We start from the raw sequence: 17,745 nt of genomic DNA, 5'->3' as shown, positions 1-17,745 counted from the left end.
CTCAAAAAATGCTAATTTTTATCTTTTATGGAGAGTAACAAAGTACTGGATAGAATTTGTTAAATAAGGGCTAGACAGAATTCTAGACAACTGAGGCTACCAGTGAACAAAGGACAAATCCCTGCCCTTGCCAAGCTTTTTGGGAAAGACAAATTTATAAAATACATTAAGTGAATTGTATCAGAAGAGGTTAATACTAGGGAAGCACATAGAGTGGGATAAAGGAGACCAAGGTGCATGCCTATATTTAAATAGGGTGGCCAGGAGAATCCCTGTTGAGCCATGACATACCTGAACGAAGACCTAGAGGCGTTAGCTGTGGGGTATCTGGTGAGGGGAGAGTGCAAAGGCCTACAGCAGAAGCCAGCTGAGGGCTCCAGGAACCACAAGGAGGCTGAGACGGCTGGAAGCAGAGGAACAGTGCTAATGAGATAGGGCTCGAAGTCATGATGACTTGTGTTTTTACCCAGTGATAAAGCAGATTCATTTTTACTGATGGCTTATAGTCAAACATCAAACATTTATCAGTTTTTGAAAAATCCAAAAGAACAAAAAAACGACTATCTAGTGACTGTGGAAGTCCACCAAAAACCACTGAATACTTTCAAGTTGCAAATATTTTATTTTCTTATTCATACAGTATGAAGGTTTCTAAAGATCCCACAACATGACATTTCATGCAGAAGAAAAACTAAACATTCAACATAAACCACCCCTCCCCCACCCACCCAAACACACTAAAAAAAAAAAAAAAGAAAAAGAAAAAAACCCTCATTCCCCAGTAAGGAAATAATGTTTGCACTATTTTTCTGTACCGCAAGCCAAGATATGCACAAGCAAGAGAAATAGAAAACATTTTCTAAAAATATTTGTAAGAAATACTTATATACAAAAAATTCATAGAAGATTCATTACCCCTTGAAGCAGAGCACGTGGCAGTTGACACTGGAAGAGATAAACCACTGGCTGCGATTATAATCCATGTACTGAACCAGAGGAAGAAAGTTCCATGTAGGAGATTTTCAGTTTGAACAAAAACATTTCCAAAGTTGGCCACATTCTCTTTTAAAATTTGGCACATTATGTAAACAAAAAAGGTCCATTTTAAATGGGTCTATATGCAAAACTCCATGTCATTCAAGGACACCAAACATCGAGATTTTTCTCTCACAGACAGAGCCCCTGACGTGCAGCACTCAGTTGAAGGAACAGTGATGGCGGCAGGTGTGTTCAGTTTAAGATTCATTCACCTTGATTCAACCTGCTCTTTCCCACTCACGACTGGAAAACCAGTTTTGTTTTGTTTTTTTTTTAATTGAAAACCTATGTAGGGAAAGACGACTCACTCAGAAAGCTACCCAAAGTGTTTTCTTCCAGCCAACAGTACCTCTGCAGAAAAGGGAAGGGACAATAGTAAGTGGTGAAACATGATATACTACTTTTATATCACACAAGTTTATTAAGTCATCATCCATTAAAATATGGTCAAATCAGGAAAGAAAACCATCGTGCACTGTATGCCGTGTGGTAAATAAACTTAAGAGATATAAATTTGGATAAAATCTTGCTCCTCTGTGGCATACTGACGAGTAGGACTCCTCCTATATAGGTCACAAACATATGTGGGTGTTTAGATACATACATGCACGTAAATATCACCTGCTTTTTTTTTCGATTAGCTGCAAGTCTCTTGAAACACAGAAGGGAAATTTATGGTTCAAACATAGGTTTAATGACAAATTGTTTACCCATGTATCTAAACAAATGGATATTCTATGCAGTTACATGACTACTTCAGGTACTTTTCACTAAGTAACATCTAAGAGAAATTATGATTGCCTCACGTAGCTTCTGGCCTTTGTGCATAAAATCACAACTGAAACTTACGTTTACTCAGGGACATTTAGTAATTGTAATGGCCCCTACTTATGCAGTAAGAAAATGAAGCAGCCATAGCTCTGTGCAGGTACTGTATGAACACAAGAACGAGCTCTTGGCAGTACCACTGAACTCCTCAAGCGGAAATGTGGTAAGAGCTGCTCAGCAATGACTCATAGTCCCTGGAAATATATTCATTGGTATAAATAAAGTTACAAACTCCTTTGTTACAAAAATGTCATTAAAGTAAATAATAGGACATTAACAAATGCTTTGTCAATCTCTCAAAGGAGAAAGCACAGGAAAAGGAAAGTAGCTGGCCTAACACCCGGCTCAAATTGTACAATCTTCTACCTATGTATAAAACTGTGTGAAATAAAAGTAAGGATGTTTTATGTTCTGCTTGGCACTTTTGTACTCTATCATTTTGTTTCTGAATCAAGTATATTAAATTAAAGCCAACCTACTACACATATAGAAAGCTACATATATCTATATATAAATATTTACATATGTATATATAGATACTTTCTTGTTATAAAAGATGAAGAAAAATAAATTAAAAAGCCAACCCCTTCCCTTTCTTCACCACATTGATATGCTCTTTTCATGTTGCTGTCCTTCAGACTTTAAAGTGCTACACTGAGTTATTGAGAGAATAAGAGTTCAATAACACTTAGTTGGCTTCATGAGGCTCATGTTGGAAAATGTGGCTTCACAGAGAAAAATACTTCCATTTAAAAATACACAGAGAGCATTGCTGGACGTCTTGAGCAGATCTTCAGAGATGGAGAAGAAAGCAAAAGTGTTGGGTGGTACTCTTTAAAAAAAGAGTCACACATCTACCACCATCTTTTTGTGGATATCTAGGCCACCTACAACCTGCAACAGATGGGAACAATCGAGCTTAGCCATATTGAAGAAACTTTTTTTTCTTTTTTACTAGTCTAAACACCTTATCAAAACTACAATTTAAAAACATATTATTTTAACCATTTTCGGAAGCTGTGTGTTTTTTAAACTTGCACTGCCTCTAGCTAGAATTTTCATGGCTCCTTTCTTCCAGGGTAACAGGCATTTTCTTGCGTGCCAGCACAAAGGCTGGCAAACTTATTTCAGGGCCAGACAGTAAATATTTTAGGCTTCGTAGGCGGCATATCATTTCTCTCGCATTTTCTTTCTCCACATTTTTTAACACTTTAAAAATGGAAAAAAAAAAATAAAAGTCCTTAGCTCAAAGACATACAACAGGCTATGGGCAAGATTTGGCCCACTCTGTAAGTTTGCCGACCCCTACCTTAGTAGTTTCATAGTAAATGATAACCAGATGTTACCATAAAAGTCCTCGAAAACCAAATATGGGTTTTTCACTCTCAGTCTATTCTAAAAGGTATTATAAAAAATTCCAAATGAATAAAATTTTCTGCACATTATTTTCCCATGGAATCAAATACATGTAGAGCTGTAGACATCTCAGTGATACTGATGTGGTAATCTAAAAGTGTAATTACCTGTATTATTATTTGGGGGATAATAAGTATACCCTGCACAAAGAAAGTGCGTAAGTCATAAATGTGCACAGCTTGATGAATTTTTGGAGGAAACACCCAGGTAAGCAGCACCCAGACCACTAGCAGAGGACTGTCCTTCGGGCCCCCTCCCAACACCAGCCAGCTCCCGGCTCTGACCCTACCTTACACACAGGGAGCCACTATCTGGACTTGAATAGCACAGATTAGAGTTTGGTCTATTTTTATACATTTTATAAATGAAATCTTTTGTGTCTGGCTTGTTGCACTCAAAATTACGTTTGTGAGATTATTCCATGTTATGTATAGTTGCATCTATATTATTTTTAAATTCAAACTTATTGCTTAAAATTTTTTTATTTGAAAAATAAAGTTTAAACAGTCAACAGTTCTACCTTTTCTGCTATGAAAACAGCAGTTTGCTGCCCTGCCCTCATTCTCCATTTCCTTTTACCTATGAACAGGCAATCGTTTAGAATTTTTAGCTGATTTTCATTATTTAGCTTCAGGTTTTCAAATAACATTCCTACATTGCCTTTTCTTGGACTTAAAACTACAGGCATTATCTAGCACAGAAAACAAAGACTTAGCTCTTTCTCACACACCTGCTCCACCTATCTCCTACCCCATATACCTCCTACCCTTCCAACAGTTCTATCTTTGATTAGAAAGAAACTCAGCATTTTAATTATGACTACGTAAAATATTATTTACGGAAGAACAGAATCACATACGATGACTACTTTTGCTTTCCTACACATTTGTTTTGCTACAGTTAATAATTATCTGACCTTTTCCTGGGCTGAGAAAGGAAAAGATGTATTTATCATTAATTCAACCCCAAACTTTTGTTCCAAATACATTCAAATGTATTATGTAATTCTATCAATATCATTCTTAAATCACTCCCAGAGCTTTCCAACTTGCTCTCGGCCTATCATCTCTGGATCTCCCCTCACGATCTTCCTGGAGATTTCCTTCTCTTTCATGTTGGACCCTCTACTTCCTGGATCCCACATTATCTTCTTTTGATTTATAACCTTACTACTGTGGGAGCACATCCTCCAGTAGTTTCCAAAAAAGGGAGGCCTTGCATCCCTAAAAATGTCTTTATTCTTTCATTTAGTTGAGTTGGTAGAGAATTCTAGTTTGGAAATAACTGTCCCTCAGAACTGTAAAGGCAATGCTGCTCCATTGTCTTCTAGTCCCCAACTGTGCTACTGAGAAATTCACTGCAGTATGATTCTTCAATGTTTGTCCGAAGCTCTTCCCCCACCCGTGTACCTCAGCTTTTGGAAGGTGTAGAACCATCTCTGTCTCCACTGTTTTACAATTTCATGGCAAATGTACCTAGGTCCAGATTATTTTTATGTAATGTATTGGTACTTAGTAAGTCCTTTCAGTCAGGAGACTTGTAACTTTTACCTCATTATCTTTGATTCACTTTGATGATTTCCTTCTCTTCATTTTCTTACTGGCATTCAATGTGTGAGATCTCCTACAATGGATCTCTAAATGAAAATTTCCAAGAGCTCTTTTATATACTATCCAGTTTTTGTTTCAAAGATTAAATATGTTATATTCCTGAGGCCAATGATGATGAATTTTTATTTTACTTTTAAAGCTTTAACTGGGCTTGCAAAACCTGTTTTTCCAAGCTTCTTTTCTGGACGTGGCTTCATCCTTAGATGCCCTATGGAGGTTTTCCTCTGATGTCTGGTAAGTGGGTCTCTGCCTCTGTGGAAAGGGCTCTGGCACCGCCACGAACACGGTGGGGCTGCTGACTGTGAGCTATACTTGGAGTGCTGTGGTGGGACCACTGCTTTGGGGAAATCAGTTTTCCCATCTCCTCGCTGGAGGGTATAATTAAGTCTAGTTGCCAGGAAGTCTCCTGTGGTCAGGAAGAAGGCTGGAGGTGTCAAAATGCAAATACGCGTATCTTAATTCCCCCAAAACACACACGCCCCTCATCTATGCCTCCTGCTTCCTAGCCTAGAGACTCTATTTCACCCTCTCCAATGTCCCACTAAAGGGCAGGAGAGTCTGAACAGAGTAAAAAAGGAGACCTAGTGTTGTAATTGCATCTTAAACAGACTTGAAGCAATTTTCCTGTTGTTAGCCTCACCTTCACACACACACACACACACACCCGTTTCAGTTATCTTGTGCCACCAACTTCTGGGCCTTTCTGCATTGTAAACAGGATTGCTTCTCAGCTTTCCAAGCCAACAGCTTAGAATTCATTTTTTCTCCTGTCTGCCAGTCATCAGTTTACTGATTATAAGTTGCCAAATCTAGTTGCTATCCTCTGCTGTTCACTCTGTCCTTGTTGGTTCATTACCTTTTCTTCTTAATAATCTTTTTCATTTCATTGGAGTTTTGAAAGGAAGCAAAAATAAGTATGTTTTCAATCTACCAACTTTACTCTTGTCGCTAATCACTTAATTTTATTTGTACGTTAAGTACTTGGAAAAATTTAAAGTAGACATATATAGTATGTGATCTTTTAAAATAGCTTTTCCCATCTCCTTCACTGTTATAGCTTGAGAAACCAGAATTAAAAAAAAACTCGTGAATGAACTAATCAGAAACAGTTTGGGAGACAATGAGGAAAAACTGAGGGTTGCTAGATGGGCGGGGGGGGGGGGGGGGGGGGGGGAGGGTGAGGGGATTGGAGGGCAGTCGGTGACCACAGGATGGCCACGGGGTTTGAAAATTAATCTGGGGAACGTAATTTGGTGGTTACCAGAGCGTAAGGGTGTTGGGGGGTGGGGGATGAGGGTGAGGGGGATCAAATGTATGGTGATGGAAGGGGAGCTGACTCTGGGTGGTGAACACACAGTGTGATTTATGGATGATGTGATACAGAATTGCACAACTGAAATCTATGTAATTCTACTAACAATTGTCACCCCAATAAATTAAAAATAAATTTAAAAAAAAAAAAAAAAAAGTACAAATATCTCAGATACTCAAAATATGGTGAAAAATGTGCTTCTGTTAGAAAGCTAGTCTTGTAAAGAAATTGGAATCTGAACTGCCCCTCTGTTTTAGTGTGCCTGTGGTTTCATAAATTGTTTGTTTTCATCTCTTATTAAAAAAAAAACAAAAAAAAAAACTCAACGAAGCCTAAATTATGGGCTTGACCAATGTTCAGAAAGGTTGGTGTAAAACACAAAATAAACATTTTTTTCTCTATTCCTGGACTATGCCCCTGAAAAATACAAATAAAAGCAATTTATCAAAAATACTGGTAAATGAACTCAAAATTTAGCTTATATCTTCAGTGTATAAATAGCATCATTTCTATTACTAAAGATATATTTTAATATCCTTCCACTACAGGGGATTTATAGTAACTTTAGACTACATTTTATATTTACTAAATGCAAGTAGTCTTCATTTATATACATCCCTTCCATGTCACTCTAGTCAAGAGATTTGGTTTCCATTCTTCTTTTTTTTTCTCTGAAAGGTTGGAATTTCTTTTCTTTCCTTCTTTTGAAAACTGGCTGCTCTCTATGATGCCACTACCAGCCTGGACTCATGCATGTCCTACTCAGTCGAGGCCGGTCATGGGAGTCCGCAGTGATCTCTGGCAATCACGATGAAAGAGAAACGGAAGGGATAACAAACACCTGTAGCAGTACCACCTGGCAACAGTTCCAAGTCTCAAGTCTCAAGCCTAACTCTCTTCCAAAAAGACTGTTCTTTAAACTAAAGCACCATCCTACTTTTTGAAACAAAATGCAAAGATAGTATTCCCTTGAGATGAAGGAAGATACTTAAAGGATAATGTGAACGTCTACATAAAGCCAAAGTAGCTACTTCTGTCCTTACTAACACACAACCAAAGTCATTTGTTTTTCCTTCTGTGGTCTAAATAAAATATGAAAAGGAGGGAAATCTTCCTTCAGATAACTTTCCTAACTGAAAAACTTCAAAACTTTTTCTTTGCTACCTTTGCCTCTCCTCTGGATTCTCTATTATTTCTAGCTTGCAGTTAAAACTCTTTATAATACATCAAAAAGGTAACGTCTTTGCTTTAAGGCCCAAGTAGAAAAGCTGGGTGGTTATGTTCCTATTTGGAAGCAACGAGTGGCGGCCAATCCCTGGATCTAATGAAGAAAGGCAGTAAACTAACAGCTAAGCCGTTTCCTCAGTTCCCACCTAGTTATTTTCTAGGACTCCCCACAATTCATCCCCACCTCTGCAGATCTCTTGCCTCACAACACAAAACTACCCACCAATAGCTTGGAAAAGAACGGGAGGAGACACCACCATTTACATTGCTTTGCTGGTGAGTTTAAAATGGACAGAGACTCCATTTGTGTTCTCATTAAACCAAGCTTCTGGATTCCTAGCTGAAACTCATGAACTCAAATTTCCCACAAAAGTACTTTCAAGCATGTTTATTTTTAAATGAACCTTATGAATATAACCTCGTTGTAATTTGAGGGACTACCCATAAAAAGTAAAAAGTTAGCAGTACAATTCTTGTGGCGTTTTATCAATCACTGAGAATATTGATTCTGAGAATACTGATCACTGGGAATAATGATTTGAGAATAATCATTATTTATTAATTACAACAAAAAAATTGCAGAACTCTGAATGGGACTGTTAGGCAAAATCAAATATAAATGTCTAGGGCAAAGTAACTATAAACAATTCTCTATCGAGTGATTTTAAAAATATGACTAATGAAGAACCAGATCTTTTGTACTTACAGCACAGAATTCTTCAAAGGATATTCTTCCATCTCCATCCTTATCTGCATTTATTATGGTTTTGTCTACAATTTGCTGTAATTGTGTATCTTTCAGATTGTTCCCCACCATCATCTTCAGCACCTGGAAGAGTTCCCCATTGGAAATATAGCCATCTTTATCCATGTCGTAGATACGGAAAGCAACTAAAAAAAAAAAATACAGAAAAATCAATGTCAAGTATCAGGCAATCACAAGTGAATACTGTCAATAAGAAAGAAAATGGTAATTTGTCAAATATTTAGAATTGTAACTATGAGGATTGCTCCTTTTCACATATAGATGTTGACTTAGGTGCAGTTTAACGTAGTTGGTTAAGATTATGGGCTATGGAGTCAGAGTGGTTGGGCCTAGAGTAAGTTATTTAACCTCGCTAAGGTTTTAATTTCTGCACATGTAAAACTGAGGCTAATAACAGTTCCTACCTCCCATATTCTTTAGAGCACTGAGATAATACATGTAAATTGCTTAGAACATTACCTAACATGGTAAAAGCTCAACAAAAGATAACTGCTATTACTATTATTCTCATTTCTATAGAGTTCATTTGCAAAGGATATTTGCCTATATCCTGTGCCTCAGAGAACGGTTATTGAATGTCTCTCTAGTTAACAGTTGAATAATTTTATGTATGTACATGTGTGTCAAAAGCAGGGTTTATTATTCTACTATTCTACCAAATCCCCAATGTACGTTCCAGCCAGTGGATGAAGGGTAAATCAAATACCACATAGACTCTTGGTAAAAACAACTGTAACTTTCTACAAGAAACAAAGTTTTGCTTTTTTTTCAAGTCTAGGCATTTGGGAGTAGATGAAAAAATTTCAGGTATTGAATGGTCTGTGCTTTCTTCTTTTATGTATCCGAAAGGTTCCCTCTCTGCTGCCTCTTCTGTGCAGATAAAGCCCTGATAACAGTTGTGCAGCTGCACTAACAGCCTTATCTCCGTGTCACTCCACGGTTTTATAACCGAGTACGACGGTATGCTTTCAACTTACAATGCTCCAAAGAACGGCTGAAAGGATCTGAATTAAATTCTTCAAATCTTTTTTGAGTGCCTACTATTTGCTGGGCATAGGACGGGCACTGGGCAGTGATGCTGCTGGTCTGGAGAAATAGACATCGTGCCACAGAGGGGAGTTTTCCTTCCAAGTGGCAGGAGGATGTTTGGTGGAGATTAAAAGAACCAGTTTCTCCTCTACTTCTCCCACCTGGGGTAGGTATGGAACTCAGGCCCTGGGAACAGATGCTGTGTCTCTTCTCACAGGTGCTGCCATGGAAGAACCAAGAGCAGTTTCTAAACACCTATGGATTTTGCTGCACAATACACAGTGATGTGTCTCCAAGGAGCGCTGGGTCATGCGGCCAATGTACGACATCTTCACTGAAAGTCTCATGAAGATCACTATGCTGTGCACCTGGATATCAGGTAATATACAGAGTACACACAGGAAAACGGCTCTCCCATCTCAGCCTGCACCGTACAATTCACCAGTTGCTCATTCCGAGGTGAAATGAGGGAGACGTTACCTGTCACCTATGACCCAACCACTGTGTTCATGTACTGACCCTGTCTGGACAGGCTGGCTGGTCACTGCCAGAGTAGAAGCTGGAGTTCCTGGTTCTCAGGGCGGCCCTGACTGCGAGGATTACCAGGAAGCCTGCTTATGAAATGTGAGTTTCACCACTCTGCTACGTCATCATCCACAGGACTGAATGTGGAAACAGGAAGAAAACCACCAAACCGAATGCCAGGGGACACAGGAGGACATACTGCTTAGCTCTCTGAGGGCACAATCACTCATCACTGTGTGGGAGCAAAGCCACCCCCTTGTTGGCACGTAACCTGTCCCTGTGCACATGAGACTTGTGATGCTGTCCCGCCTGGTGGACTCCACATAAGGAAGTGGGCAATGGCTTCTTCCTGCTCCTATTCATCTGGTAAATCCTCCCTGTAATCTTTCTTTCCCTTGTAGGAAGGGGGAGCAGCACAGATGGAATGCTGGGACTCCATGGCCAGGACGGGCCTCCTTGGTCATGTCCTGCCTCTTGGGTCCAGCCCGCACTCGGTGTGCATGCGCCCAATGGACAAGAGTTGAATAATTTTAAAGGGCTGCCTACATAAACCAAAACAGTGGACTTCTGGTTAAATATCTCTGAAACGAATGTGTGCAAACTAAGTTAACCCAAGCTCACGAGAACATTTCTTCCCACTTTCATTAGAAAGTCTCTTATCAAGTCTTGTAGTTTATTTGGTTGTTTTCAGTAGAAGGAAATTCTGTTTTCCTTCTATCCAACTAAAAAGTAACAATGACACATTGTTAGAAAATATTAGTTGCAAATGTCCTAAAAGGATTTTCTCCAAAATGTAAAATTTTTATTATGTTCACTAATGATCTAGAGTAAAAGACATCTTTTAGAATATTTTTAAGAGGCGGTTATAATGCAGTCTGGGGTACTAATTGGTGGTATAAGAGAGAAGATAAACTCAGTGAAGAAAAATACTTACACCTCAACTTCTGTTCCTTATCGCCTTTGACACTGAACTGAGATACGCCCTCAATGAATTCTGAATAAGAACAGAAAATGTTTACAAATCAGAAAGTTCCAATTTTTTATATAGGTAAGCAATATATACCCAATACACACACAAAAACTTACAAACCCACAAAATTTTATTTTCTTGCTGCAAAAGAAAATATTACACAGCAGTGTTTAAAGCTGAAAATGCCAAATTTGAAACTTCAACAAATAAGGTTCTACATATGTTTTAAATTTGAAATTGGAGTTCCCTAATGTCAAATCAATTTGAACAAATATTTATGAAGTACCACAGAGCATAATACTCAAAAACATATTCTTCAAGCTATTTAACTCTTTCTTCTTGGAATATTATGATAAAAAGGGGCTTTAAGAAAGGATTATAGATGGTTTTGCCAGAACAAAAACAATTTTGGATTTCTGGTCCCAAAATTCAGGATTATTTAAATAAACTATTGGAAGTTTCATGAAAATAATCATTTTTATTCACTGGCTTCTAAACATTAAATCAAAATCAGTTTTAGATCCCTTCATTTATAATTCAGTTCCTGAAACTAAAATAACAAATCTGTTGATGATTGCCCAGTGAAATGAAATGTTTATTTACTTTCAAGTATAGAATCAAGTATAAAATTATGTATCAAATTAGTATCAGCAAACACTACTGAGTCTGTAAAATTTAAAATCTAACAAATCTAAAATAGACTAAAATAAATGAATCCTTTCTATGATGCTCATATCCTTATTACTACAGTTTATTTTTTATTGCTTAGCATCGCATTCTTTAAAAAAAGTTTTAAAAAATGCAGCTAGTGTTGTAAGTTTCTCTAAAGACTAAGTTTCTAAAAACAAAGGAAATACTAAATCTCATTGTTTAAGATTACTTTATAAAGACAATTTGATCATTTATGATACAAAAAATAAAAGATACTAGTTCATTAATGTCATATACCACAGATTTTAACATATGCTATTATTGTAAGATCACCAATAATATAAAGAGTTAAGAAAAATAAGTTTTTCAAACACTTTTGTACATATAGTTGTAACATATAGTTGTACTCATACTAACTTGTGATGTTAAAAAAACTACTTTCTTACCTTTAAAGTCTACTTCTCCATTCCCATCTGTGTCGAATATATCTATTACTCGCTGTACTAAAGGATTCTGTTGTAACTCCGGCAGAGACATGAACTCTTCCACACTCAAAGAACCAGAATTGTCCAAATCAAGCTTCTTAAATCTCTTCCCTAGCCTTTTAATTTCATCAGCATCAACTAAAAGCAAACAAAAAGATATAGCAATATTTACAAAATGACTTTATGAAAATTAGAGAAAAATCCAGCAGTTAACCAATAGTTTAATTTCCAATTTAATTAAGTTATATGTACTGATGATTAATTCCTTATAACAGAGAAAGTACATCATAAATATTTTGTTTGGTTACCCTTTTGTTCGTCTGCACCTGCCATAACATAGAACCAACTGTATGCTGAGCACACCAAGATATTACAATGGGATTGACAATGCTAAGCTGACCGTGGAAGTCACGTGGTTCCTAATAGGCAGGCTAAACCCATCAGTGCTCTGCACCAAAGCACCTTGATTTTCACTTATCTTTTTAAATTTGAATTTGCTTTATTCCTAATAGTTCATGGTTCAAAATTTGAACATCGTTCTTAAATTCAAAGCCCCCCTCCCATCCCACCCTGTAGATATCCAATTCCCCTCTTTAGAGGCAATGTTGCCAGTTTCTTAAATATGTTTCCAAAGATATTCTTTGCAAATATTAGCAAATAAAACACAGCTTTGGCTTTTTTTAACACACATACAAAAACCCCACAGCTAACAAAATTCACTTTTCAATGCTCTAAAGGAGAAAAACCAAACAACTTAAAAATGTCTGCATTAGTTTATAACTACTCTATAAAAATTCAGTATCTGGTCTCATATGCATTCTTAAAAAGGTTTCTTCATTTTCTTCTAAGTTATATTATTGTTTTCATTCCTTTCAAAATCAGACTCACACATAATTTTGATCGTGGATTAACAGAAATAAACAAATATATAAAAATTAAATAGAATCATGAACTTTTCAATAGAAAATCAACAAGTCAAATGTTATACTGCCCATAAGTATTATGCTCATGTATTATGTATATACGACAGCGTGACAATTAAGTTCGTGAACTTGTTGCAACGATGTTGCTAACATTTTTTGATATCAGAGGGATTATTCATTATGAATTTGTAACAACTGGACAGTTAACCAAGTTTACTATTTGGAAGTGCTGAAACGGCTGCGTGAAAAAGTTAGACGACCTGAATTTTTCGCTAACAATTCATGGCTCTTGCATCACGACAATGCACCAGCTCCCACAGCACTGTCGGTGAGGGAGTAAACAAATCACTGTATTGGAACACGCTCCCTACTCACTGATCTGGCCCCCAATGACCTCTTTCTTTACCTGAAGTTAAAGGAAATATTGAAAGGTAGACATTTTGATGACATTCAGGACATCAAGGGTAATACAATGACAGCTCTGATGGCCATTCCAGAAAAAGTTCCAAAACTGCCTCAAAGGGTGGACTAGGTGCTGTTGTCGGTGCATAGCTTCCCAAGGGAAGTACTTCGAAGGTGACCATACTGACATTCAGCAATGAGTAGCACTTTTTCTAGGATGAATTAGCGAACTTAATTGTCCGACCCCGTATGTATTATGGTCCACAATATTAGAGACTGACATTACAAACTGTTTTGAAAGTTCAAATATATGACAGCCTCATTGTAAGAACTTAAAAGGTAAAGTATCTATTTTAAAAACTTAAACATACTGTGTTAAAATGGTAAGAACTATTAATTATCTGCACTATTAAAGTACACACTGTACGACAAGATGGTGTTCTAATATGAATTAGTTCATATGCAATTGATAAAGAAGGAAAAAATGTCATTAGAACACAGAAATGTCATTGGTTCACAGGGGTTTTTTCGGGCAAGTTTACTCTAATTAAAGAGAAAGTCTGAATAAAATATGAAAACCTTAAGAAAATGAAAACAACAAATGCCTCTCATTAGAGAAAATAACATCCAGTTTAGTGGTTTCAAGAACCCTGACACTTTTCAACATTGTTGTCTGGTGAAAACTACGGGCGCAAATAAACAAGCTGCAAAGACAATTTCTCTCGTCTACCACCACTCCCCTCCACATGTCAGCCTCCACCCCAAAAAAAGTGATTAGCAAAGAGGACTATACCCTGGCTCATTATTTAATTTAAAAAAAATTAGTTTCTGCTGAGGCAGATGCCCTCAAAAACCTGTACCTCAAAATAGGAAGCACAAGCCCCAGCTTAAGGCTCACAAGTAAACAGATAGGGTGTATGATACAAATGCCACAACTAATTTGTGCTAGTATTTTAAATATCAAATTGGTTTTTGTTACTACTATGTTACAAAGCTGCATAAGGAGTGGTCTACTGTACCCATATTCTTCCCAGACATGTCATTTTGCAGCACATGGGGTTGTTCAGAAACACATGCTGTTTTATAGCAGAAATTCCTTTATATTAATGATTCACATAAACAATGCTTCAAATAGCAGAACACACATGTATTTATAATAATCCAATCAAAATTTAAAATATACACTTCACGAACACGTCAATTTCTTAGAGCATTGTACCCCTCTATTAAAAAGTATTCCTTCTTTAATGCAGATAAAAGCAGACTGTTCAAATCAACCTTATTTTCCAATTCTCCATAATGAAATTAAATATCCTTATTCTGGGAGGGAACAAACTTAATAGTAAATTAAGTCCCACAAATGCCTTTCACTTATTTGTCTACATGTCCCCCCTCCTCAGGGCAGAGTTCGTGACTTTCTCTTCAGTGTTCTGTATACTGCATATATCAGGCGCTCAATAAATGTTTTAAATGAGTATTAATTCTAAGTGTTTCAGATTTAAAACGTATTGATCAAAATGCCACCAGTATTTATAGTAAAACTCTACTTATCTAACCAAACACCAATTGGCAAACCTTTCAGAACAGTTTCTCCAAGTTCATAGATGTTGCTGACAGCTACCCTCTCTCCATGCTTGCCTTAATTTTACATACATACCAAGGACTATTTTCTTCCAGCAATCTTTAGTTTTGCCTTAGTTTACAACAACAGATCACAAAAGGTGATGAGGAAATTGAACAAAATGGATGACTACAGATTACCAGTGGAAAAGGAAAACCAATGTCTCTACAAACACTATAGGGACAAATAGGGTCATTTCGTTTAACAATAGCTCTAGAGTACATTACTAATGGAAAAGAGGGAAGGCAGACATGTAGTACCATAATATTTATGGAAACTGTTAGATTCCATTTACTGAGGCGGGGACATAAGTAACAGTTTAGAAAGTTACATCATGAAATTGAAACTGAGGTGCTTGAAGGATTGTATTTCAATTACCTAGAAAATCCCATTAATCCAGAAGATGGCATTCCACAGTCTTGAATGAATAAGGAATATTAAGAGTATCAAGCATAATAAAGATGAATCATAAATCGTCAAATATACTTGGTTCAATCCATCCTTCTTTACACTATCAATAGTAATCTTTCTAAAAGGCATTATTCCTCCAAATTGCTAGCTCTTGTGTTTAAAAATTTCTAATGACTTTCTAACGCAAACAGGATAAAAAGTCTAGAGTTTTTGACATCAAAATTTAGCCTCAATTTCAGTTTCCATCTTTCTCTTCCACATTACTTATACTTGAGCTACAATGCTCTTGGCACAGTTCTTCAACAGCATAAATGTCGTGCCACCATTCCCTTATAAGCCCTCTGCTGGAATGTCCTTCCCTGAACTCTCCATTTATGAAAGCCCTATCAATTCTTCTCTGATTAAAAAGGGGAAGGGGTGCGATTAACTGTATGTCCTGTGGTTATGAGTATCATTAACTCTCTGGCAACAGCCCTTAAAGCAACATTTAAAATCCATTCACTTCCTTTTGCTTTAAACATCTTATGAAATACTATAAACTAGTTGATACCTGTTCTAGATGAGTAGTTTAAACCTTTCTCAAAGGCAAAGCTATGTGCTAGTGATCACACTTTAACTTGACAATAACTGGCTTTTTAAAAAGCCCCTTAAGTCTGATTGGAGGAAACAAGCTTCTTCTAATCTTCTATTCATCATCATCATTCTCTCATACCCCATGCAGCCAAAACTTACTTTGAGCTTCTTTAAGAAGTTAGTGTAGTTTGAAAGATGGCAGTATCTATTCTCCAACTACCCATTTATTTCTCCTTTCAGTCCCTTCCTTCCTGCTTGGATTATGATAAGACACAGACTAGATTACTCAGTATTTATTATCCAGTTGGGGCTAGTTGAGCACTGAAGGAATTCTGTACCTAAATAATTATATTTTAAAATGACTAGCTTGAAAGGCAATGCCATGAATATATTTTAAAGACAAGATCTAACAAAGCTAGTTTTCAAAAACAAATGGTAAAACTGTTTCTTTTAGATATGGAACAAAGTAACTTATTTGGTTGTTATTGTCACCAGAGAAGCAGTTATTCAGCACTTCCACTTGCCTACCTGTGCTTAAGGATTAAACATATCCTAAAGTACAAAACAGGTCCCAATTCTTGAAATATCAGCATTTACCAATCTCCTACAAATTAGACATAGATCTCTGAAATAGATAAAACCCTTCTTGGCAGCACCATTAAATGTTTCAGATCTTCACTGAGTACAAGTTAAATATGAACAAATTCCAACTTTTGACACCAATTGTCATCAAACATTTTTCCTACTGCTCTGGATCATACGTCCTTAAAACAGATGGACCAAAAAAAAAAGCAAAAAAACAAAACACACCTTCTTGACTCATCTTGTGACTCAGATACTCTTTTTCTTATGTTTTGCCAATTTGAAACTCGTGATTTTTTTCTACTTTTTGTAAGGATACCTTTGGGAGGACTATCTTTTTTAATAGTTGAAAATACCTACACATTCAATTTAAATTCTATTATTCAAAGTATTAACCTCATCAAATCACATATCACGTATATATTATCTAAAATTTAAGCAAAGGATTAAAAAGTTAGATCTTTTAGTCTGAGTTTATGAAATATAAAGTTATTAATAAGGAGCTGAAGAATTGCTCATATAGAAAACACCAAATTACACTGTTGAGAATTTACCCACCCTGGGTATATTCAGGGGTGAGTATAAAATCTAGATGGTTACTTATTTTAACAAGTAATTTCAAGAATCTAGTATCACCACATAAAATAATTAAGACCTCGCTTTTAGAGAGCTCATGTTGCTACAGTAAATTTTAATAAATATTTTCAACTGGACATATGTGTATTAATACTAGAGCAATATAATATTAACAGAGATAGAAGGTTGAATATTCATTCACCACCCTCTCAGATGAAGAAACATAACCATCTCCCTTTATTATATATATTTTTCTCATTTAGAAAAATGAATACGAGAGATTCCAAAATAGTAGAGAAGAGATCTAGTCTCTGACTCTTAAAGCACTGTTATTACTACATTTATTAGGTTGGTGCAAAAGTAATTGCAGTTTAAAAGGTTAAAAATGATTGCAAAAACCATGATTACTTTTGCACCAATCTAATACACCAAGCTGCTACTCCATTGTTAGGGTTAAAAGCAAAAACAGTTTGAAGTCTAATTTCTTTCAGGTTATAGTGAAGTTTCTCAGAATCAAAAGGAAAATAAGCAGAATGGTAGAAAAATAAACTTTCCTTAAATGTTAGCCAATTCTCAGTAATTGTGTAGTAGTAAACCGCCACAAGACTACTGCTCCTTCAGGAAATTCTTTTAATAGCCACTTTATAAATAATTTACAACCTATTCGTCTATTAATGATTTAACAACAAAAACAAAATAAAGCAAGTCTTTTCAAACCCTCCAATTTGTGACAGCTCCTAATTCTTCCCTTGTCTTTCATGACCATGAAACTTCTGATCCAGTATTTTGTAAAATGTCCC

General features: G+C 36.4%; 1 protein-coding gene and 1 pseudogene across 2 annotated transcripts in view; both read right to left on the bottom strand.

Moving 5' to 3' along the window:
• Window positions 1-602: 602 nt before the first annotated feature.
• Window positions 603-17,745, bottom strand: part of PPP3R1 (protein phosphatase 3 regulatory subunit B, alpha) — a 65,172-nt gene continuing 48,029 nt past the window's right edge. The window contains exons 3-6 of one of the 2 annotated variants that reach the window (XM_033125240.1): window positions 11,819-11,995; window positions 10,686-10,745; window positions 8,138-8,322; window positions 603-2,760 (exon numbers count right to left, since the gene is read on the bottom strand). In XM_033125240.1, coding sequence (XP_032981131.1) covers window positions 2,713-2,760; window positions 8,138-8,322; window positions 10,686-10,745; window positions 11,819-11,995 — 470 coding nt within the window. In that variant the 3' untranslated portion in view covers window positions 603-2,712. The remainder of the gene's footprint in view (window positions 2,761-8,137; window positions 8,323-10,685; window positions 10,746-11,818; window positions 11,996-17,745) is intronic. The other variant, XM_033125241.1, reaches the window with a different exon arrangement.
• LOC117033212 (transmembrane protein 106C-like) lies at window positions 9,170-10,190 on the bottom strand (annotated as a pseudogene).

This window comes from Rhinolophus ferrumequinum, chromosome 13 (assembly GCF_004115265.2).
Source record: "Rhinolophus ferrumequinum isolate MPI-CBG mRhiFer1 chromosome 13, mRhiFer1_v1.p, whole genome shotgun sequence".
In the NCBI taxonomy this organism is placed as follows: Eukaryota; Metazoa; Chordata; class Mammalia; order Chiroptera; family Rhinolophidae; genus Rhinolophus; species Rhinolophus ferrumequinum.
This window is presented reverse-complemented; position numbering and strand designations above follow the sequence as displayed.